General features: G+C 46.0%; 3 protein-coding genes across 4 annotated transcripts; 2 read left to right on the top strand and 1 right to left on the bottom strand.

The window, feature by feature from the left end:
- The first annotated feature begins 997 nt into the window (after positions 1 to 997).
- On the top strand, positions 998 to 6,507 carry ube2d1b (ubiquitin-conjugating enzyme E2D 1b). The gene is made up of 7 exons (XM_084938519.1): positions 998 to 1,207; positions 1,953 to 2,016; positions 2,716 to 2,747; positions 3,014 to 3,091; positions 4,312 to 4,417; positions 4,614 to 4,707; positions 4,806 to 6,507. Exons 1-7 carry the CDS (start codon positions 1,184 to 1,186, stop codon positions 4,849 to 4,851), a joined length of 444 nt encoding a protein of 147 aa, XP_084794645.1. The 5' UTR covers positions 998 to 1,183; the 3' UTR covers positions 4,852 to 6,507.
- Positions 6,508 to 7,688: 1,181 nt separating this feature from the next.
- Positions 7,689 to 13,335, top strand: tfam (transcription factor A, mitochondrial). Its single transcript, XM_084938518.1, has 7 exons — positions 7,689 to 8,218; positions 8,754 to 8,896; positions 10,352 to 10,422; positions 10,985 to 11,134; positions 11,358 to 11,453; positions 12,033 to 12,089; positions 12,174 to 13,335. The coding sequence occupies exons 1-7, from the start codon at positions 8,136 to 8,138 to the stop codon at positions 12,450 to 12,452; spliced, it is 879 nt and encodes a 292-aa protein (XP_084794644.1). The 5' UTR covers positions 7,689 to 8,135; the 3' UTR covers positions 12,453 to 13,335.
- A 326-nt stretch (positions 13,336 to 13,661) lies between these two features.
- Positions 13,662 to 22,392, bottom strand: LOC146382165 (DNA-directed RNA polymerase III subunit RPC4). 2 transcript variants are annotated; one of them, XM_084938517.1, is made up of 8 exons: positions 21,614 to 22,392; positions 20,517 to 20,563; positions 20,291 to 20,445; positions 20,069 to 20,196; positions 19,297 to 19,393; positions 18,506 to 18,777; positions 17,394 to 17,507; positions 13,662 to 14,936 (listed from the first exon to the last, which is right to left on the bottom strand). In XM_084938517.1, the coding sequence occupies exons 1-8, from the start codon at positions 21,791 to 21,793 to the stop codon at positions 14,796 to 14,798; spliced, it is 1,134 nt and encodes a 377-aa protein (XP_084794643.1). In that variant the 5' UTR covers positions 21,794 to 22,392; the 3' UTR covers positions 13,662 to 14,795. The 2 variants fall into 2 exon arrangements, with proteins under 2 accessions (XP_084794643.1, XP_084794642.1); XM_084938516.1 differs by having other exon boundaries at positions 17,394 to 17,543; positions 21,614 to 22,391.
- Positions 22,393 to 24,010: the final 1,618 nt, after the last annotated feature.

The raw sequence follows: 24,010 nt of genomic DNA, 5'->3' as shown, positions 1-24,010 counted from the left end.
AAGACATCACTGGACACTTTATTAGATACACCTTTCTTATAACGGGTCAGACCTCCTTTTGCCTTCAGAGCTGCTTTAAATCTTTGCAGCATAGATTCATCAGGGTGCTGCAGCTATGGCGCGGCTGTAGATGGGTGCACATCCATGACGTGAATATTCCTCCACATGTCAGAGGTGTTCTGTTTGATCTGGGGACTGTTGGAGATTTTGAGTGAACACATTGTTATGTTCAAGAAACTATATTCAGGTTTCAGAGGATTTGAGCTCACGGTTTGTTATCCTGCTCGACGAGCCAAGAGCCAAGACTGGTAAATTGCAGTCATAAAAGGAGGCACAGACAATGAGCCTGTAGCCTCAGTTTCCTGCTCTTACAGACGTGGTGCTTGGTGTGGTTTTCTGCTGCTGTAGGCCACTTTAAGGTTTGATCAGGTCTTCTGATGACCTGGTTTGTAAATGGTTGTGTGGGGAAAGTTCCAACAGATCAGCAGTTTTTGAAATACTAAGACCAGCCCATCTAACACCATCACCGTGCTTTTCTTTCTCATTCTGATGCTCGCTTTGAATTTCACCAGGTTGTCTCCATCATGTATACGTGCCTAAATACATTGGATTGTTATTCTATGATTCTATGATTAGATGTTTGTGTTATGGAGAGGTGTACCTAATGAAATGCCCAGTGAGTGTATGTAAAGAAACGGAACCAAATAACAGTCCTCCAGCAAATAAACTTTGTTTTAAATACATATTACATTTCATCACATGATGAAGGTGAAAGCCGTATATGGTTGGAACTGTGGGATGTTTCTGATTTCTGAACAACAAGAAAAACGAGTGTTCTTCTACCAGCAGACGACTTGTTCAGCTTGTAGTGGATTAAAAAGATGAAGCATTGAAAGGCAAGAACTAAAGGTACCTCAGACACTTCCTTAAGTATAGCAGTTAAATAAGGGTTATTTCTGAGATACAAGCATAGCGCACATTCAGAACTACATTTCCCGTGATCCACTTCGAGGGGACGACCGTAAACAGAAGAAAGCGGAAACAAAAGAGGTTTTTATAAAAACACAAACACATCCCGGCTGTCGAAGTACTCAGGGAACAAACTACAACCATTGACTTGGCCAGCAATAATCCTACCAACACGAGCGAGGAGTGAGCACAGGAGCGGACTGCGTCAGTTAGCATGGCACTGAAAAGAATACAGAAGGTAAGTTTAACAAGCTAGCTTTGGTTGCCAGCTAAAGATAGCACAGCAGAGGCTAACGATAGGATTTATTTTTCGCTAAAGGTGTATTCATACAGATCTTATACTCCCCCCGCTTTGAAACAACTCCGCTCAAACTTCGTCACATTTTTGATAATAATGGGGCCGCTGACATCTCTTCTAACGGACGAAGCAGGCTGACAAATTCAAAGTTTCATGCTAGCTCGCTAACAAATGACCAAAGAGCGTAGTTAGCTCATTAACTACCCTCTTTGTGCCCTGCCCGGAAAAATGTAGCCTGTCTCTGTGTCAGAAGCTGTGTTGTCCAGCTTGTAGTGAGGGCTGGGACTGCACTGACCAGGGAAGTTTGCACGGAGTTCGGTTCTCTGTAGTGTGGACTAGTTCACTTCCTTTGTGGACTGTTGAGGGCGCACGGAGAGGACTACCAGTCATAATGGAAAAGTGAAATAACACGTTAGACGAGCTTCTCGAAGGCTTGACAGGACTTATAATAACTACATACATATAACAGTGATGGTTTCTTTCGGTGGTCCGCACTGTCGAAACAAAGTCACACACAAGCATGCTTGCATTAACGGCCTAGTGGGGACTGTAGCGATACCTGGATGGTATTTGCCATTAATGACGAAAAAGATTTCTGCATTTCCAGCTGATTCACATTAAAACTGCCGTGTCACGTGATGTTCAGTCAAACCTCTCACAGACTGGTTTGTGTTATGTTGACCAGGAGCTGCAGGACCTGCAGAGAGACCCTCCCGCACAGTGCTCGGCTGGACCAGTGGGGGATGACAGTGAGTTCACATCCTGCATGTCGGCCTTGAGACTCTTCATAGTTCCTAAATGTCATTCTACGTTTTATCTTAACAATCTAAAGCAAAACATAAATAGTTTTCAAGAGGATTTTTTTATTTATTTATTTTTTGGTAGGGTCAGTTATTAAAAAAAAGAGCGGTGGAAGAACGAGTCAAGTAGATATCAGAAGAAAATGTTTCATTTGGCTAAAGAAGGGTCCTAAAAGATTTAGTAGGAAGTTCTGCAGAGAGGTCAGACTAGCTTCTAGAAAGCCGGACCTCTGCCGAAGGCTGGAACTCCATCCTGATCGCCTGAAAGTGACTGTATGCGTGCGCCCTATGCTGTTTCACAGTGAGAACACCCCAGGACTGGACTGTGGTGCTGTGTCTAGGACCAATTTAAAATTGAATGGACAGCCAGGGGTTTTCCAAAGAGTTAACTATGAGCTGTTCCATAGGTTATCTTTTAACTGGGAAATGGGAGCGACGGCTGTTAGTCACCCTGTAATCAGCCAGTTAGAGTAAGGCTGATGACAAAGCACAGCTGTCTGTCTTTTGTGGACACAGTACACAGTGTGCACTGTGCTCTGTACACACAGCATGTGTAACGTGATGGATGATGGCCTCTGAACATTGTGTTGGTTGAATGTACAGCTTGCGTTCTTATATGTGCCTCTGTTTTTTTTTTCATGCTCCTAGTGTTTCACTGGCAGGCAACAATAATGGGCCCGGTGAGTGTCACGCTAAGCCATTTGCTTCTTCTTCTCTCATAATGTTTTCTGCACTAAAATGCATCAGAAATAATGAGCAATACTTTATTTATCCCATATTTGGGACATTTCTTTGTTACAGCGTTGAAATTATTCTCATATAGAAAAATAAATAAATATAGACAAATGAGAAGTTTGTTCATCTGGGCTGAAGGTGACAGGAGTGAGCCGACTGAGTCCACCTGAATCTTTTCACTGTTGTGTTGACAGAAGTGTTTTTTTGTCAGGGTGACAGTCCGTACCAAGGAGGAGTTTTCTTTCTCACAATTCACTTTCCTACTGACTACCCGTTCAAGCCACCAAAGGTAAGAGCCCCAAGCTTTTCTCCTGCCATGCTGCTAGATCTCCTGTCTCACAGAGCTGACAACTTGCATCACTGTGCCACATTTCATACATACACAGCAGCACATCCACACGGCCGCCCTCTTAACCACTTATCCATTTTAAGGTCATAAGGGGCAGGAAAGGAAGTGAGATGGTGTGAGCGGCAGAGTACACCCTGGACGGGTCACTAGTCTGTCACACAGCTAGTCTAGGGTCACCAGTTAGTTCAGGGTGACTGTGCAAACACACACAGGAAGAAGCACAAACACAGTGTGTTTGGTGGGAAGATTGTATAACCTACCTTACATATTGTACACATGTGTTATTACTTCAGTCAGAGTTACTGGAGGGCGGTGGCGGCCTGCTTGGAAGATAAACTGTTCACTTTTGTCCTGAGACATTTCTGTCCTACTAGGAGTGGTCTCTCCTGGGCACGTGTACCAGGCCCACTGGCTGATTTGATAAGTAAATAAGGGCGTGTGTTTTGGAAAAATGTTGCTCACTGCTGCAGCAGAGTTGAGACTGGGAGGATCGGTGGCCCACGGTGGCTGCACACCTGAATAAAGCTCTTTAAGCAGGTTTTCCACACATGAACTAATCCTGATGCCAAAAGAAAAGTCTGACAAACAAAGAGACTAAACTTAACCTGGGATAGCAAGTGTGGCTTTTAAATCAAACAGGATGTGACTGAAGTGCAGGCTTTAAGCTTTAATTCAAAAGGTTTAACAAAAGTTTGACATTAACAGGATCCCAGGATGTCTTTAACTGCTCTGCTTGTTTGTGTGTCTGTGTGCATGTACGTTTGCCGTCAGGAAATGAACAGCTGCTGTGCTTGAGTTTGTCACTTCATGGTCCGCTTACTGTTGAGCCTCTGAAAGTGGAGCCTGTGATTTTCAAACAGATAATGTAACATTGTTGTTCAGCCCACTGAATCAAAGCTGAAAATCTGCACTGCAAATTTGATTTAAATCCACGATGGTGCCCACACTCCACACAGGAAGACGTGTTGTGTGTCGCTGTCATGATGTCATGGTGGGTAGTGGATGTTACAGGCTTGGGTTACTTTGGAAACGGTATCCTGCTCTTTCATTGGTAGTTGCTTCAGTCGTCTTGACGATGAGGAAAGTGTCACTCAGGACCTGCTCACTTCAGTTATTCCACTCGCTGAATGTTACTAACGTCATTCATTTTTTGAATCCAGGTAGCATTTACAACAAAGATTTATCACCCAAATATAAACAGCAACGGCAGCATCTGCTTGGACATCCTGCGGTCACAGTGGTCTCCAGCACTGACGGTGTCTAAAGGTAATCAGATGTGTGTGTGTCGTCTGTATTTTAAAAAGTGACATTATGGATCGTATGATTAGGGCCGAGGAACCTCCCTTTGCTCCCACACAGCGTCACGTCTGCCCCATGTTAACTGAAGTGTGTCGTTTCTACACACTCGACAATGAAACTGTCCTCAGTTCACTGATGGGATCCTTTCACCTGTTTTTTGCAGTTTTATTGTCCATATGTTCATTGCTGTGTGATCCAAACCCAGATGACCCCTTGGTGCCTGACATAGCTCACATCTACAAGAACGACAAAGACAAGTGAACACACACACACGCGCACACACGCATGCTAACGTCTTTAGTAAAGCGAGTGTGTCTGATGGTGTCATCGATTTGTGTCTTTTTTCTCTTCTCAGATACAACAAACTAGCAAAAGAATGGACCCAGAAGTACGCCATGTGAAGAAGATGAGCACAACGCAAAAACGACAGGCTGACATTTAGTTTCTTTCTTTTCCCATCTGTTTTTTAAAGTCAACACGCACTGAAATTATAGTACGAACTCATCAAATAATCCTACTTAACTTCCACCAAACTGAACTGTTGTCATCGTTATTAATCCGAGGCCGATAACATCTACATTACTTTGGGGGGTCGTTTTTCCTGAAAAGAAGCCGGACTCGGAGCAGGCCACAGCCTGCCTGTGCGCACTCAGTGGATACTTGGGCATTTTTAACGTTTGGCATGTTATTATTGCACCACGGACGGTTCATTTGTGACATTTATGATTATTACAGATTGTTTTCTTTCATTTTTAAGTACAAGTATAAAATGAGAGGACAGAAATGCCACCAGATGCCAAACGGGAACAAGCCCACGTCAGCTGTGCTGTGAACGGAGATCCAGAAGGGCCGCAGCAGGACGTCTTAGGTCGACTCCTGTGTTACTTTACCTAACAATACTTTTGTGTTCCTTACATTATTACTGTAACTGTTGCTGTGTTGATCCAGTCCAGTTGGACACAGCCAATTAAGGCTAATACTTCATTGGCTGCAGAGAGGAGAGATGATGCGAGACACTGTGTGATGAGGGACAGCGTGGAGCTGCTGGCTGTGAGCACAGCTGGATGTAGCTGCTGAGGCTGTGCCTGATGTGTGGTTATTGTTGGCTGCTTCTTTGTCTGAGCTGATGGTGCTGTGGATCTTTCCAGGTTACTACTGAAAACATTCAGTTAGCTGTTCTGACAGTAAGCAGCAGCATGCTGTTGGACAGCGACCTATTAGCATGTGAGCACCGATAGCAGGACAGTCGCGTCATGTCTCCTTCCTGTCTAATTGTCCCTTACAGCCTCTGTAGACGAACCCCTCGTACAGATCACACAGAATGTAATGCACAGTGTGAGACAATGCAGAAGTATTGCAAAGAAATGCAAATCCCTTTTCTGTAATACAGGAAAAAGTCCTGGAAAACTTTGGAGCACGAGCTTCAGGCGGCTCCGTCATCCAACTTTCTGCTTCGCACATCAGCAGCCAGGAAGAAACACTGAAGGCTGAATGTGAAATATGTATGGCCCTCCAACAGACAACAGTACTGACTGATACTAATATTCTCTTTGCGTCATCACTTCATCGATGTGCTGGCTTACGGAGGAGTCTTGATGTCGGTGTAGCAGACCAAGTTGATTGAAACGAAACAATGTACTGTGGCAGTGGTCCTGAAAATGGGAGCGATTTCTTATGTGTTGCTGTTTTCTTCTATTGTTGTTATTATTATTATTATTGTTATTATTATTGACAACACCTATATTGTATTCAGTCTGTTTGGAATGATTTTTTCTATTTGAATTCAGATTGGAGTCATCACAGTGTAAAGCTCTCATTAAAATGATGTGCTCTTGTCCCCTGATCGTAGCTGTGACGTTGGATTTCCACAGGTACAACAATCAGGCCTTCAGCCCAGTGAGAAGCTTTTTTACACTGTCCTCATTAAGCTGCACTCCATCGTAACAAAGGCTAAAGACCCTGCTTTTTGTTCCTGTGTAACGTTTTCTACCTGTGTCTCTGAGGCCCATGTGGCACATTTTGTACTGGATTAAAGAATAGTACCGTTACTATCATGACATGATTGTGTAACTCGGTGCTTTATGTTGACACGAGCAAGACACTTTGTATGTGGTGCTCTTATTGCACTTTGACTGCGTTGTGTGCTGGCTAGTGTTACATGAAACTAGAGAATATGGAAGCACAGTCAAACATACTGTGCAAAAGTCTTAAGCCAACATCCGTCTCTTTATATGTTGCTAGGAAAATGGGACACGTTGGGAGAAACTGCACTTTTTTCCTCCAACTTTATTTCAACAGAAACTTTTAACAAGCATAACACAACGGGTTTTACAATTGTACTGCAAAATTATAATACAGAGGAAGAGTATGTCTAATTAAACAAAAAGGATAGAAATACAGATGCAAAGGGGAAAAACGGTGGGACTGAATAATTCAATAAAGACATTAAAATGTTACAAATATCAATGGTTTTTAAATTTTTTTATTGTGAGAGGAACACAGTGTTGTGTTTCTCTCCTGAAAGTGGAGAAGTTACATTTATGGATGTGGTGTTTGATTAATGAGGTGAAAAGCACGACAGTCACTAAAGTCAGAGTCACCAAACAACACGTCCTGGGACTCATTCTGATCAGATGCTGTTAGAGATCAAACGACATGTAAAACCTCAGTAAATGTTTCTATATCGCTCTTATACTTTAACAGGGTTAAATCAACAACAGCTTAAACCAAATCTCCTTTTGAAACTACACTCGTCATAAACTACGGAGCCCCGGAGGGGACATGGGAGAAAAAAAAATTAAGACTGAGTTTTGCGAGATCTCGCAAAACTAACTCGGGATCTCGCAAAACAAACTCGGGATCTCGCAAAACTTTTGCGAGCTCTCGCAAAACAAACTCGGGATCTCGCAAAACTTTTGCGAGATCTCGCAAAACAAACTCGGGATCTCGCAAAACTTTTGCGAGCTCTCGCAAAACAAACTCGGGATCTCGCAAAAGTTTTAGCCGCATTCTTCCCGTTAGCTCGAAGCTAACGGGAGGTCGAGACCTGCTACAGCCGGGAGGAACACCGCTTTCCCGGCACATCGTGCCTCGACCTCCCGGTCGGCTTCGAGCCGGCGTCCAAAGAATGCGGCTAAAACTTTTGCGAGATCCCGAGTTTGTTTTGCGAGAGCTCGCAAAAGTTTTGCGAGATCCCGAGTTAGTTTTGCGAGATCTCGCAAAAGTCCGTCTTAATTTTTTTTTTCTCCCATGTCCCCTGCGGGGCTCCGTAATAAACAACCATCGAGCCCTCCGAACACTAGGCGGAAACGGAAGTGACGTACAAGCACACCGCCGTTTCGTTTAATTCAAAATGAACATCAGATGACTTCAGATGTCTTAAAGTTGTTTTGACCACGTTGTCTTTGAGTCTGTTTGTGCTTTAAAGCTGATTTGCTGCTTTGTTGGAAGTAAAGCTTCAACACAGGAAGTCAAAAAAAAAAAAAAACAGTTGACCTTTCCCACAATCCACCGGGAGAGTGTGAAGGCGCGTTTTGTTGGTAGACAGTTGGTGGTGCGTGTCCGTGGGCTGGGTGACGGCTCCCTGGGTTCCAGCGCTATCACAGCCTCGCATGCATGAGCACAGAGACAACGCGTCTGCTCTTCGCTCCCCTGTTTGCGGACTTTCGCGCTGATTACCGCCGACATGGCTCCGTACTTGCTGACAGCAGGTGTTAGCCTGCTGGCTAAGTCCTTCAGTGTGCTCTCCTGCACTGGCTCTCTGGCAAGGTAGCTAACCCAGGCTTATGTGTTGCATTAGCTAGCTGCAGAGACACTGCAGTCTGCTGTGTGAAACTCCCTGAACATCGTGTTTTAGAACAATGAGTGTTGGTGATGGTAGCATACGTAAGCGTAGCATGAAGCAGCCGTAAATATAAACATGGCCTTCGGTTATTGGTACTGTTGGTAAACAGAAAAGCAGACATCTTGTAAGAGTTTCCGTTTGCTGTCAGTGCTTTGAAGCTTCGTTAGCTGCTCTGTGCTCTTCGTATCCGACAGGAAACGCAGTGTAGCTGCAGCTCACACATAGCAGTGCTGCAGTGTTTGCAGGCTAATTCTGTCTTCTTTCAACGTGGACAGTAAAGTGTCACCCAGTTAGCAGTGTGCTGTGTCAGACATGCACTGACAGTCATGTTGAGTAGAAATGTTCCTCACAGATCTCAGGCATGAGTTAGAGTCCAGCTCTGAACCCTGAAATAGTCCATGTGGAATAAAGCGTGATGAGAGAGAGATGGCTGTTCTCATGTATGTTGCCTCCCTGCAGGTGTACCAGCGTGCTGCCCTCTGCATTCTTCAGCCCAGTGAAGTGTCTGACCTCCGAGGCCCGCTCCCCTCCAAAGAGACCTCTGAACGGATACATGAGATATGTTCAGCAACAGAAGCCGATCATGGCCAGACAGCACCCAGGTATGCACTGTCACACTGCAGGCTGGTCAGCCTGAATGAGCAGACATGTAAACATTCAGACAGGAAAAGGTTTGAACCTCGTGTATATGAAAGCAGTTAAATGGCAGTGATGGGCTGAGGCTTTAACACACTACTCTTTGTATTTTGCTACAGAAAATGAGTATAGAAGATGTGGCGATTTATTAAAACGTGCAGTCTACATGGACATAAAGTATATATGGCTGCTTTTAAGGACACACTGCACACCATGTGCATATATGCCATTGCTATGGTTAATGGCTCCTTAGCAATCACCCTGTTAGTTTGGAAGTAATGTTTCATGCCTGGTGTATGTAGATGCAATGCTGGTTAATCCCCTGAGCGAGGCCTCTCTGTGCCTGAACACTTCACAGGTCAGAGTTAAAAGTTGAAAATGCTACAGCAAAGGCAGTGAAAATGAATAAGAAATCCAGAAACAGAAAGAAACGAGGGATGGCTTCAGACGTTTGCTCAGTCCTTCCGACATGCAGCACAGCGTGGATAAAGATAACACATGGGGCCAGGTTGGCGGGTGGATGGGATGGAAACAGCTGCCATGATGGCGTCCAGTATTTCTCCCACAGTCGTGTTGTAGTTATGACGGTGGTGAAGCAGAGGGGGGAGAGGAGAGCCTGTGCACACTTCTGTGGGAGCATGGAAGTGCATCCATGCTTCCTAAAATATCAGTGAGAAGAATCAGCGGCTCGGCTCCAGCAGCTGGTCGTGATTTGTTGCCGCAGGGTGTTTGGCAGTGAGGAGCACCACAGCACTGCCCTGATCAGTCCAAAGAAGAGCGTGTGGATTGTCCAGTAACACACTGACAATGTTGTCTTGGACAACAATGGAAAACTAAACAGTGAATTGTGGCGAGGTTATGAAGACCTCTCTGCATTGAATCATATCTGTTATTAACCTCTGTCTCTCTTCCACAGCATGTCTTTTATCCTGTCTTCCTTCTCTCACCCCAACCAATCACAGCAGATGGCCCCGCCCCTCCCTGAGCCTGGTTCTGCTGGAGGTTTCTTCCTGTTAAAAGGGAGTTTTTCCTTCCCACTGTCGCCAAAGTGCTGCTCATAGGGGGTCATATGATTGTTGGGTTTTTCTCTGTATCTATGAAGCGCCTTGAGGCGACTTTTGTTGTGATTTGGCGCTATATAAATAAAATTGAATTGAATTGAAAAATTGAAGATTGTTGTGCTGCACTTTGTTGCCTTTAAAGGCCAAAGTCCCTTTCAGTGCAGAGCTGTAGATGTAACACGGGTGTCTGTCAGCTGCCCGGCTCGGCCCTCTCTCCCAGATCTGTATGAACAGTTTGTGAATGAGCCTGTGTGGCTACAGCAGCTCTGTGAGACACTCTAGATCAGTCACAGTTTCTCTGTCCTTCCTCTAATGATGCATTTTTGTTGTCATTAAACATTTCATCATTATTTTCTTCAGAAATCAAAGCAGTGGATCTGATTAAGACGATTGCCCAGCAGTGGAGATCACTGAGCCCAGAACAGAAACAGGTATCTCATTTCTGTGTGTATAAACTGTAGGGGTGCAACAGTTCACCAGATCTATGGTTGGGCCGTAGCATCACGAGTTTTGCTCGTGGACTACACGTCACACACGACAATGTTTAAAGTCGTTTCCTTAAATTCCTCTGAAGTACATTGATAGTCATTCTCTACATCTTAACTAAAAGAACATTTTCTTGATCGTCATCCAGAAATTTTGGGCCTGTTTAGAATATAAAGCCTGAAGTTTATACTGTATTTATACATTTACTGTGATTCTTCCAAACATTTTCTCATTAAATAAAACAGGAAGATGTGAAGAACATCAAAGGCCGTTAACATAAAGTGAAAAGTAGACTTGAGTGACCTGAGCGGGTCGGGCTTTTCTCACGAGCCGTTGCATCCCTAATAAACTGCTTCGGTAGCTCGAGGCGGGCACGTGCAACTGTGATAAATGAAAATATGCTTCTGTCAGGTTGTGTTTGTCGCACACAGGTAACAATAGCACGTCGTTACCAGCAGTGAAAGTGGAAAAGTCCTCTCTGTTGTGACAGAGTCTTTTGTTTGGTAGCCGTTTCAGGAAGCTTCTCTCCGGGCCCGGGAACAGTTCAAGGTGGATCTAGAGCGCTATCAAGCCCAGCTGACTCCTGCACAGCTGCAGCAACAAGCCCAGGAGAAAAGGCAGAGGAGGGCCAAGAGGAAGGCCATCCGCAAGAAGAGGGTAAGAAAGACAGAAGGGACCAGAGCAGGCAGGTTTTTATCTCCTGTGCACTCATCGTGGGTTTGAGGGTGAGCACCTGTTTGCTGGGTTGGTACTTCAATCCTTAGCTTCTCCTGTTCAAACTCTCTACGGCACTGAATGTGAACTGTGCAGAGTTTTACTGTGTGTGTGTGTGTGTGTGTGTGTGTGTGTGTGTGTGTGTGCGTGTGTGTGTGTTTTCCAGGAGTTGACAAACCTGGGGAAGCCCAAACGTCCTCGCTCTCCTTTCAACATCTTCATGTCGGAGCACTTTGAGGAGGCTAAAGGAATTACGTCTCAGGTCAGGAAGTACACGTGCACTGATCCAGGGTCAGTGTGACCCTGATTTAAAAACCTGCAGCAGGTATCAGAGTTTCAGTGTTTGGTGTTTATGCTGGCGCGGCACAGATGACTAATGATGTGTAGTGTAGTCAGCTCACCCCGGGAGCTTCTCTCCGTCTGTCACGTTTGATGTTTGCTGGGAAGCTTCTCTTGCACTTGACAGTAACACCACGTAACATCAGCTCCTGTAAGATGATGTGAGGAGCAGGAGGAGGCGCTAGTGTGAGCGGAAAAAAGATTAGCACCAGTACAAATGAGGTCATTTTATATGATGATGGTATGGATGTGTTTTCCATATCAGCAAACACACAGAGCCAGAGTTTGACATGAAGTGCACCTGCAGAAACTGGACTAAATGGAAATGCCAGTTTGAGATGGAATACAGATGAGCCTTCAGGTGAACCTGGAGCAGCTGTCAGGGTGCTGCATCAGCACCCTGACAGCTGCTCCATTCATTTCTCTTGTTCTGTGTTGGTCAGTAGCTAAGCAGACACTGCAGGGTTGTTTTGGCCAATAGTTGCTCCTGTCGTTGTTTCAGGCTAAGATGAAGTCGCTGTTGGAGGACTGGAGGAATCTCTTCAGCCATCAGAAACAGGTCGGCAACACGCACCTTTCATCCTTGTAGCTGGAATGCTAATGAGTGCTGTCGGGTCTTCTGACATTTGTATTTGTGCCACAGGTCTACACGCAGCTCGCTGAGGATGACAAGATTCGCTACAAGAATGAGATGAAGTCGTGGGAGGACCACATGGTGGAGATCGGAAGAGAAGACCTGATCCGAGAGCGGACCCTGTCTACCAAGAAGAAATCTGCTGCGAGAGCCAAGAAGGCAACAAAGAAGGTAACAAAGAAGGCTAAAACTGTGAAGAAAGCCACGGGAACGTCAAAGCCCTCCAAGAAGACCACAGAAAGCAGATCAGCGAAAACTGTCAGCCCGCCGTCCACCAAGAAGACATAAGAGGCGTCCAGAGGAGGTGACAGGAGCTGTGATGGCTCGGGGCGGAGCTCGGCCTCGCTTTTCTCTGACTTGAAAGTCAGCTGTCTCAGCTGACAGGACAAAACTTTGATAACCTTCAGACAGATCCGCATCATTGATGTCTCCAGATAAGCCGCGATGGCAGCATTTGTAAAAAAGGTACCTGTGAGTTTGAGTCCTTCCCTGTGATGCAGACTCACTCCTCCAGGCTTAGATGGAGTAGTAAAATACCAAGTGTGACTGTAAAAGTGTGAGAGCCAAACGAAGCAAGCCTGGCGTCGGAGCGCTGACGTGTACCGCTGTGGTGTTGACAGGAACAAACGGGTTCCTGTTGCCGTCCTAGAACACCTGCAGGATTAATGCGGGCTGCATTTTTTACTTCAACACATCCACACAAAATCCTACAACAATGAGTCTGAATGTGTCCTGTAAGGTCCACTGATTCTACCTGAACCTGACATAAATCCATACTTGGTGCTGGTGAGTGTGCAGCTTTAAAAGCAGCGCTCGGGGCGGTCCCACATTTCCTCTTGAGATCAGAGCACCGCTGTTCACGTGCAAGAAACCTGACTGAATTTTAGTGTCATTACTGTCACGCGTGTTGCTTCAGTAGCAACTTTAACATGTGACGTCCTGCTGTCCGTGACCCTGAATGAAACCAGCTGCTTTACACGCTGTACTCGGCTAACGTCCGGTAACATTTGGTCTGTTCTGTTATTATGAAGAGCATAGCGTAGTACTGATAGCTGCTTTGAGTTGTAGAGTGTAGTGTCTGTGCTGCCATGTTCATCCTGCTTTACTATGTCTTTCCTTGTATGGTGTTTTTTTTCCCTCAATAAACCTTCATATACAGTTTTCTTCTAAATGGCCTGAAATGACTCTGCATGTGTGCATGAAGCCCCCAGTGTCAGGCAGCAGGATACATGACGAGTCAGCCGTATGACGACGAGGTGTTTCAGTGATCGGTGTTACTGACTTCACCTTTCGGGGCTTTGTGGTTCTTTGTGTGACACATTCATGCAACATTTGAAGTTTCTGGCTCTGAAGATTTCGAGACATGCGTCGAACAAATGAACGCTGTGACTAACAACGACCTGCTGTCCTGACAGGCTGGTTGTTCTTCAGCTCCTCGTTTCCTGAAACGCTGTTACGTTCGTGGCCGAGGGGTAAATCGAAAGTAAGAGCCAAAACTGAGCGCTTTTCAAAATGCTATGCAGCCATTTATTGACGTCAGCAGTGAGCAATGCCAAAATAACAAACACAAAGCTCTAACGGTCCCCAAGCTTCCCTGTCAAAAAAACGTCAACCAAAAACAGTTTGTTTATATATTTATAAACATAAACATTCATATAAAGTTGTACTTTGACAAACAGAGACCTGGGTTCAACAGAAAGGCTTCTCGCTCCGACCAGGCCGCTGCACTGGACTACATATACATATATGTACACTGGACGGGTTACAAATGACCTCATTTACAAAGGTTAATGTCCTAGCACCAGACACAAATCAGCTGATACTAATATACCAGCTGGCCACGTGTTCAGTCAGACACTCAAAGCAACACTCAGTAACAGGCTGTTGGGTGGTGGAGGAGAGAGGGCCAGGTGGTGTCATCTGGTGGTTAAGTACTTGTTGTTGAATCCAACCACTCAGCAGGCACTGGTCCCCATTAAGACACACCCATGTGTCTGAGAGAAACCCACAGCCATCCTCTGGTGGGAGGAGTCTGTCACACATCCTGGGTCATTGCAGAAGCTGCTGTGCCACACTGTTTAGGACGACTACGTTCTGTAATGTTTCAGTTTCACATCGTACATGGTAACAGGTGATTGTAGGGTCTGCCTTACAATATAAAGCACCTTGAGGCGACTGCTGTGATTTGGTGCTAACTGTAGATTGTGCACATGTTTGGAACCAGCGCTCAGCCTCACATCTGCATCACTTTAATACCGATGAAACACTTCTGACAATTATTTCTTTAAATGGGAAAAAACCCTGTGGTGACATTTTTACTACAGCTCAGTATCCAGATACTGTGCTGCTGTATCAGGCCTTGTCAGCCTGTGTGAGTGACACACTATGACGGTCCTTGTGGTCAGCAGGCTGATGGTTCATGGCCCATTTTACTGTGCTGATATCTTCATCCCAGAGAGGGAAACGTCTGTGTTTTAAAAAGATTCATTTCAAAGACTTCACATGATTTAAACACAGATGCATGTTACTTTGATGGTGACTCTCAGCAGTGTACCCTCAGGCTGTTCTTCCCAACACATTTACTGCAGTTTCTCCTCCTACAGTGTGTACGGGTCACCTGCAGGGAGACCCTCAGGGGCCCGGAGGCTGCTGTGATGCAGCTTGGCCCAGTAAAGCCTGGAAGTCCGGAGATAAAACCAGTTTGTGATGGACGTTTCCCAGCACCATCATGTCTCCAGTCCGCCCATCACACAGACGCACAGACACCAGTTGCTGCAGAAAGAGGGAGAGATGGCGTCTGAATAGGCAGTGACGTAATGAATGGTTGTTTTCCTTCACTGTGGACGCTCGTGTGTTGCTGTCAGTGCTGCTCCTCAGCCTCTGAGCAGATACAGTGGCTTGCTGTATTACGCACACCCCACTTTGCAGTTATTTATTTGTAACAACTGTTTGGAATCACGTATGATTTTCGTTCCACTTCTCACGTGTGCACCACTTTGTGTTGGTCTTTCACGTGGAATTCCAATAACATTGATTCATGTTTGTGGCTGTAATGTGACAAATGTGGGAAAGTTCAAGAGAGCCGAATACTTTTGCAAGACACTGTATGTTCTCTGAATGTGGCAACCTTCTTCAGAAGAAGCTGAAGAAGCATCAAAGGGTGTGTACTGGGAAGGTTTCAGATAATAATCAACTGTAGGACTGAAGGACATGAGGTTTGTGAGAAGTATTTTAAATATCAGTGAAATGTTTCCTGTCTTCAGCTTTGACAGTTCTTTGACAGTAGGGCCAACGTTCACTAAGAACATCGTGAGACGGCTGAAGCTGATCCTTCCTCGTGTGGCAGCTTGACTGATATCATTCAGCCAAGGCTCGGGGTTTGGTCTAACGTGTAGAGAAGAGAGAAGGACGCCCCACCGAGGATGACACACAGACTGATCACATCCTTTCAAAAGGGTTGAACTTTGATCCCAGCCACAGAAACAACAACGCTGCAGCTGTAGAAGCAGAGCAGCAATGCAAAGCCAGCATCCAACATCAGCATGGACGAGAGGAAGGCACTCACATCACTTAGTAATGACAACAACATCAACATCCTTCCAGTAGACAAGGGTAGGTGCACAGTTCTGCTAGACCAGAAAGACTAACATGAGAAAATCTACGTATGAGCCCCTGAAATGAGACCCAGGAAGGATTCGGATCAGTATTTAAGGTCTGACCCTCATCACTGAATGGAGCACAACCTGGGTGTCAACACAGAGCCATGCAGATATACACTCATCCCCCCTCCCCTTCCAAGCGCCTCCGATGCTTATTCCCTCCCGATGCAGACGGTGGCTCAAAGGGGACCAGCGCATATGCTGCAGGCCCGGATGTGCTGTCTACACGGGCTCTCTCCCTTTACTCGTCCCTGTTGCTTGTCGTGTGTTTCTATGGTGTATTAAGAGCTTTTCATGTGCTATGCGCTGAGGTGGTTTTTTTCTGTTCTCAGACTGATCTCCCTGTTGGAGCTCAGTCTGGGGGGAGTTCTTTTTCCTCCTTGTCCTTCCTCATGTTGTGCATTTTTCCATTGTTCGGTTCTGGGTCGCTGCTCGTGCTGCTGACCGGCCAGCTACCTACCTGTCTCCCCAATGTGATGTTTGTGTATTGTATGTACGGTCGGCACGGTCAGTCTCTTAATTGCCCCTCGGGGATAAATAAAGTCTTCTGAATCTGAACACCATCCCCACAGAGACAGCAGCAGGGAGGAACATCACGTCAACAAGGCCCCGAGTAAACGTGGACGTCTGTCAAAGCTGGAGGCAGGGCTGCAACAATTCATCAACATCCATGATACTGACTATAAAAACTTGTCGACGTGTCATACGTGTTTTTATAACTGTAATACACTACAGGCAGCTATGGGGCAGTATCACCTATACTGTCTGCCAAGACTGCATTTAATACCAACGAAGAAGAACAGTGCGACCGGCAAAGCAGGAGGACGGAAGAAAACGGAAACTGAGATTTTAAAAAATGTGAAAGCATTTCACAGAAAACTGTGCAAAGCAGAGCCGTCCGTCCAGCCGTGCACAGCGGAGGAGCAGTGCACGGCTGGAGCTGTGACGTCACCATTTCACTTTGGTTAGCTAATGTGATAGCAAACCATTAAGCAGGAGTAGTTACAGTCTCCTAGTCCCCCCCCACCCCCCAGCATTCATATTGGTGAATGTGAGGGAGGTGGTGCACCTGTTCCAGCTAACATTAACCACAACCATATAGTTAGACGTGTACATCCAGGTGGGACAAGGTGGGAGACACTCCCCGACACTTAGCCAAGTCTCAGTTACAAACAGAAAGTAGAGGTCATGGAGGAAGTGGAGGCATTTAGATTTATTCACAAGAGATCTCTCATTAACCAGACACTGGATGAGCAACCCTCCCCATTCATCCAGAGGACGCCTCACCAGCTCGTGGTCCCCGGTGTCTGCAGCTTTTGGTGTTTGTAACTCACAAATTATACTGCAAAGGTCACATAACTAAAACAAAAACAAAAATGTCTAAACCTACTGCAACACTATGTAAAACTAAAGTTAGCGTCATATTATCCTTTTGTTTATTTGAACTGTTTTTGGTGGGAAATTTGATGTGAGCATCATATGTAATCCATGACTACACAGGTCTGACAGATCTGCTTACACTAGTTAATGATTGCAATGCAAAAATAATGTTATAACACAAACACGTTACCTGCAGGAAGGAGAATGCAGCTCCCTCTGAGACATCCATGATGATGTCACCCAGCTTCAGCTCCACCTTTCCTGACTTCCTGATCTGCAGCTTACCCAGAAATCCTTCTGGGAACTGTGAGAGCACAGGACAGCCCTCTTTCACTGCACTCTGAGTGCACGCGCGCACACACACACACACACACACACACTCTCTCTCTTTAGAAGCAGTTAGAACAGTTTGCTCCTCTCATGTTCAAACTGGGTAAACTCCTCATGTGTCCACTGTGCTTCAGCGAGGCTCGACGATACAGACCACAGATCACGTGATGGTGTTTCAGGCTGAGTATTTCCTATGCAGTGGGTAAAATGTGAAGTCAAAGCCACGCGTGAGATGTTACGAGCTGTGGTGTCTGAACCTGACTGTGGCTGATTTGGGGATTCTGAATTAGACACCAGTGTGGATGTGCGTGTAACAGCTTGTTGTGTTAGTACTGTTATGAGTTGGTGACCTATGCAGGGAGTACGCTGCAGCTTGTTTATGTTTTTATGGTCTGCAGGGCAGCGTCCTGCTGGGGGAGGCTGCTGCTGCCTTGGAGGGCAGCGCTGGGTCCACAACAAAGTTTATGTGGGTAGCACGGATGAAGCGTTGTTTCGGCTGCTTCCAAAATACCTGAGAATGAACGAGGACGTGCAACAAAATCCAAAGGGAGGATTTTAGTCCTGGAATCTGTTCCACAAATCAATGAAATTTGCCAGCAGCTGCTTTACATAATTTTGTAAAATTAAATTAACATAGCATAACATAAATATCTGTGATTAGAGAGGTGTTCACCGCCTCTGTGCTGCAGGAAACACTTGTACAGCTGTCAGGCAGAAACACTGCTGAGCTCTAGGTTTGACCTCACTGGCACTGCTTAGCTGTTTCTGTCAGCGACCGTTAACTAAGGACGTCTGCAGGAAGAGGACTGCATGCTGTACCACTGTATTAGGCTGGAAGCAGAAGATGCAAACAAAAATGGCCGAGGAGCTTATGGATAGATGCAAACAAAGCTTTCAGGGCTGATGTTAGGAATCACGCTCAAACATCTGGATGGGTCAGTCCTTTAACATGTGTTTATCCCGTCTACTCACTTTTGCTTGAAGATGTGGAGTCCTCTTCACTTCATGCTTGCCCTCCTTTGTTGCAGGCGTCTCTGCTGCAGGCCCAGGAGCCAGGTCGACCTTCGCTCCAGACGCTCTGCCTGGCATGCAGTCGGGCAGCTGCATGAAGAAGAGCTCCTCCCTGCCGGACAGGCTGAGATCCTGCAGCAGTTCTACCAGCGACGGCTGCTCCGATTTAGGCCGCTCGGTCCTGCTGGTCCCTGCACAGGACTGAGGTCTGAACACAGCGGGCCTCTCTGGACCTGCCATCACAACACAGAGTGATCACTACTCACAGACAGACACGCAGGAGCTCAGTGAGGACACTGTCTGTCGTCCACCACATCACTCAGTGCAAAGTCAGCGAGCTCTGCTACTCTGCTGCCTGCCTTCATGAAGGCCTCCACCTTCAGCGGCTCTGCAAAGGGTAGCTCATCGTTCCCTCTGCTGCCACGCAGGTCCCTCCAGCTCCTCCTTTTTTACCTTCCCTTTGCTTTACCCTCATTCATCAGGTCAGCGTGACTATTTGGTGATAACAGATCATAAATCGCTCTTCATACATCTACATCTCCTCGTGACTGATCACACCATCTTTGATTAAGAATCATTACTTTCCATTTATCATTTATTGACTGACACATTTCCTGCACGTCTTATCAAAACATGGCACATTAACAGTCACGTTATTGTTTAAGTGGAAGCAGCAGAGCCTAAACTCTGACGTCAGTGCTGTGACTGAGTGAACTGCTTGTGACGCTGTGCAGCGTGGGAGGTTTTCTCACGTGTCCTGGAGGTCAGAGTGTGACTGCTGGACTGACACAGAGGCAGCTGGATGGGCTTCAGCTTTGCATCATTCCTCAGACCCGGATCATCGATGAACTGTAGGTACAGATGCATAACATTAGTTTCCCAATGGTCAGCTAATTATCAGCTGACTGTCATGAAACACTGCACTCACTCGCAGGCCGACGGTCAGTGGTGCAAACTCTTACAGCATTAAACTGTCTGAACAATGCTCACACCCATAAACCTGCTCCGCGGATCAGCTGATGGTGTTACAGACACCTGCTGCCAACAGGGAGGTTGGAGAGTGCCCTCTGGTGGACAAACGATGCAACATTAACGCTCATAATGTGCTTCCTTGTGTGAAGTTGGCCGTTCTAAATGCAGATACCGACACATCTGCAAATGTGACCTGCCAATATATCAGGTGAAGCACTGAGGCAAAGGTCCTGCTGACCTGCAGCTGAGGGTCGATCCATAAAGATGAAAAGTGGAGCTCTTTGCATCTGTTGGTGTCTGTGATGCACACGACTGCATCGGTGCGGTTTCACTGCACATGCACGAACAGGAGGAGGAGGGGGAGACGCCACTGCAGTTCATACCCTCGCACCTTTTTACTTGTTGTAATATGTCAAAACAATGATTTCCAAGTCAATGTGAATACGTTCCAGAATAAACACGAGAAATGAGAACAGCTAACGTTTATGGGCTCCTGACTACAGTTTTAATTCATCTTTAAAGCTTCACAGGAATGAAACAGGAAGCACTCACATCATCTCGCTGAAGTTTACTGAGTATCTCATCTTCCTCTTCCTCCTTTGTCTCTTTCCTCTCTTTCTTGAGCAGTTTGCAGACAGGAGAGGTGGCAGACTCCTGCAGGTGTGTAGCACCATGCCAGCCTGTAGGCAGAAGCACTGATTGAGCGCGATGAAGAGGAAATGCAGTCTGGAGAAAGACATCCAACAGAATGAGAAGAGGGCTGTGGGTGTGCACCTGTTTTGCGCACGCTGTCAGCAGGACCCTGTTCAAAGATGGAGTGGGACTGGATGGTCTGAGGCCGCTCCTTCCTCCTCCCTCTGCTCTCTCTCCTCCGCTCATTCCTATCTCTTCTCTCCTTTTTCGGAGCCATGTGGATCTCCTCCTTTAGCCTACAGGTGTTCAGGATCATTAAATGACACAGTGCATACACAGATGAAATTCTCACACTGTTGTCACTCACTCGTCTTTACTCTTCCTCACAGCGTGGACGTTAGGCTCAAAGGTTTTCTGTTGGTACAAACCAGGAGAGAAAAGAAACACGTATGTCCTCATTAGGATTCAAACGAGGTGTGAATGCTTTTCTACTCAACTATATGATTATTATGAAGTATAAACCTTACTTTTAAAACCTGACCAGGAGTTAACAGGCATCAAAGCAAGAATGTGAGCTGTAGCGCTGACCCTGACCTCTTTCCCTGTTTCTATCAAATCCTGGATTAAAAAAACAGAAAAACTTCCTTTAACTCCCAAACTGACAAAGCTGCAGTCACTGTCCCGACTGCTACTCTGCCTGCAAATGTTCACAGTGCTAAGTTAGCATTTAAATAACACCTTTAACATACATGTCTCTGTATTTATATATGTGATATATTTCTATTTCTGCTTACATCCTTTTGTAACTTCTGTCGGTGCTGTGCTCCTGGAAACAGAATTTCCCGGAGGAACCCACCCGAGGGATTAATAAAGTTTTATCTAATCTAATTTAATCTAACTTGTTTCTTCTCTGCCTTCATCTGCTTCACATCCATGGTCCATTCAGAGCCACTGACGAACCTAACTCACATGTTTTGTATTTACACTGTTGTATACTTGTTGGATTATCTGGAACTGTGAGCGTGTGCTTTCTAAGTGTTCTCCGAGTGTCATGTTTGTACACAAACGAGCAATTTGTTCCAGTATATATAACACAAACATCTCTATATGAATAAGTAAACACAAACGAATTTTATACAGCAACTGCGTACAGATACAGAAACATAAATCAGAATGAACAAATGTGTGCAGTGTTACTGTAACACGTGATCAGGGGGGCGGGGCTTGGCTGAGTGGACTGTAGGACAGACACAACATGCCACATGACCACCGAGTCCCCCCATCGTAACACGATAACGCCATCAGATGTCTGCAGAGAGAAGCCCGTGGACGTGTCAGCAGACTTATGACACCGGGATTACACCTCTGTTTGTTAGCCGTGGCTCACGGGACTGTGCTTTATTATTTCCACTTCACGCAAAATAAGCACGCGGCATTATTAACACCGGGGCTGTGCTCGGTTACCTTAGTCTTTTTGAAGCCTCCCCCCAGCGTCAGGTCCCGGGTTCTGAGGGACGTCAGTCTTCCAGGCGGAGGTGGGGAGGTCAGAGTCCTGACCCGGGCCGCGAGTGCTCTCCCCAGCCCAGCCCCGCTGCTCGGGGAGGAGAAGCCGGGAACACTTGCTGCATCCCCGGAGTCGCTCATGTCGCGATACCTGCTGTGCGTCCTCTCAGTATTTTTAATGCGTGTCCGTTCAGTTGTTTCTCACGCAGGTCTGTTAATAAACGACGGCTTTTATTTTGAAAATAGGGCTGTTAAAATCCGGTATTTGTTAGCCGAGCGCCCATAGCTCATCCCCCGCTGGTCCCTCGGTGTTCCTCAGAACTAGTTTGTGTTTCACTGAGGTAACAGTGATCCTTAGCGGGGCTCCTCTAAGCTAAACAGCAGCTCGTTCCCCTCCGTGTTGTTTCCACGCGCCATATCGCAGCAGGAAGTTAATCCCATCTGGTTGCAAACACAACACCGTCTGCCGCGGTTACTCGGTCGCGGTGACGATAAACAGTGTACTGCGTGCAGATGTCCTCTCAGCCGTAACCGACGGAGTGTCCTGTCGGTGGATGAAAAATAAATCAATTGCAAACAACGGTGCCAACAAAGCACGACGCACTGATAGCACGAAGGCGCTGAAACGGCTGTAACACCGCTTTGCTTTTGCCGCCTGCTGTTTTTGTCCCGGTTAAACGGCTCTAATTTCCTTCCGCAGTTCGCTGCTATTGTTCTCAAGCAGCACTACACCGGAGCCACCACAAGATGGCGCTGTCTGCGTAGCCACGAAATGTGACGCATGTCAGTTTCTTTACGGAAGCAGTGGGTCATGGTGCCATTTAGTGAAAGTTGTTAATATATTTTTCATGAGTTATTTTTATAAATATGTTTATATTTATGATATGCTATACAAAAATGACCAGAGATGGTCTTTCCCTCCTTGACTCCGCCCTCAAACCAGCGTTCCTCCCTGTCCAGGATGTTACATCCTCATCACTGAACGAGTGTCCACTGGCCTGTAGGTGTAAATAGGCTGCAGAGTCCTGGCCTGACGAGGTGGCTCTGCTGTGTTGTGCCGCCCTCTTAGTCAGAGGTTGTTTGGTTTCCCTGATCTATGAATCCGATACTCCTGACACGGGATCACTACAGGTTTTCTCTTGGGCAGCGGTTGTCCTTCTCTCCTGGATCGGCTGCAGCTTTCTTTAGGAGCCTTTCCAGCTTTGACAAAAGTCCAGCTGGGATAACCACATTCACTCAGGGCCTTCTTGATGTTCTTCTGCCTCCCTGGCTGCTGTGTCTGTGGGGATGGTGTTCGCTCTGTGTTGTAGCGTCCTGATGACGCCCAGTTTGTGCTCCAGTGGATGATGAGAGTCAAACCTTAGATACTGATCCGTATGCGTAGGTTTACGGTACACGTCAGCTTTTAGATGTCCCCCATTACTGATGGAAATCTCACAGTCTAAGAAGGCTAACCTGCCACTTTTCATATCCTCCCTGGTGAATTTGATGTGTCGGTCCACCGAGTTAATGTGATCCGTGAAATGTGGAACGTCCTGAGCTTTGATTTTCACCCAGGTGTCATCCACAGACCTGAACCAATGACTTGTTGGTGTTCCAGGGTAGGATAGCAAAGCCCTCTTTTCCACTTCTTCCATGTACAAATTGGCCACGATGGGTGAAACTGGGGAGCCCATGGCACACCCATGTTTCTGCCTGTAGAACTGACCCTTGTATGTGAAGTAGGTGGAATGAAGACACAGTTCAAACACACTTGGTCGATGCTGAGAGCGGTCCTGTTGCTGAGGTTGGGGTCATCCTGTAATCTCTCACGAACTACCTCCAACGCTTCTGTGAATGGGATAAGTCAAAATGTGGAGATTACTGTTGTTGTTTCAGGACAAACTACGTTGTTTGCTACACTCTGTGTTTACGAGCTAAAAGCAAAATCATTTCCTTGTAAAACTGATTCTGAAGTATGATTTTACTAACTCAGAGGGTACAGCAAATGTGGCAGTTTGTCTTGAAATAACTGTTATCTCCACATTTCAACCTTTTTCTCCAAATAGAATTACGATTTTAATCTGTAAATTTTAACATTATTGTCAAAATGATCAATATTATATTTTTTCTTAATGTGGACTGATACTGCTTTGAATGAGTGCCGGGGTCCATATGTGGCGGTTGCAGTTCTCCAGCATCAAGCTAACGCTACAATAGTGGAGGAAACATAAATGGAGAGTTTATCATCTCGTTATATGAGATTGGAAAGCGAACAGAACAGCGTGAACCCACCAAAATAACGACATTTCCTATTTTTGTATTTATAGAATACAATTTATTATCACTTTAAACTGACATAAAAGCATTAAATATATT

The sequence above is a fragment of the Perissodus microlepis genome, chromosome 8, assembly GCF_051167445.1.
Source record: "Perissodus microlepis isolate ML-2025 ecotype Zambia chromosome 8, ASM5116744v1, whole genome shotgun sequence".
Lineage (NCBI taxonomy): Eukaryota > Metazoa > Chordata > Actinopteri > Cichliformes > Cichlidae > Perissodus > Perissodus microlepis.
This window is presented reverse-complemented; position numbering and strand designations above follow the sequence as displayed.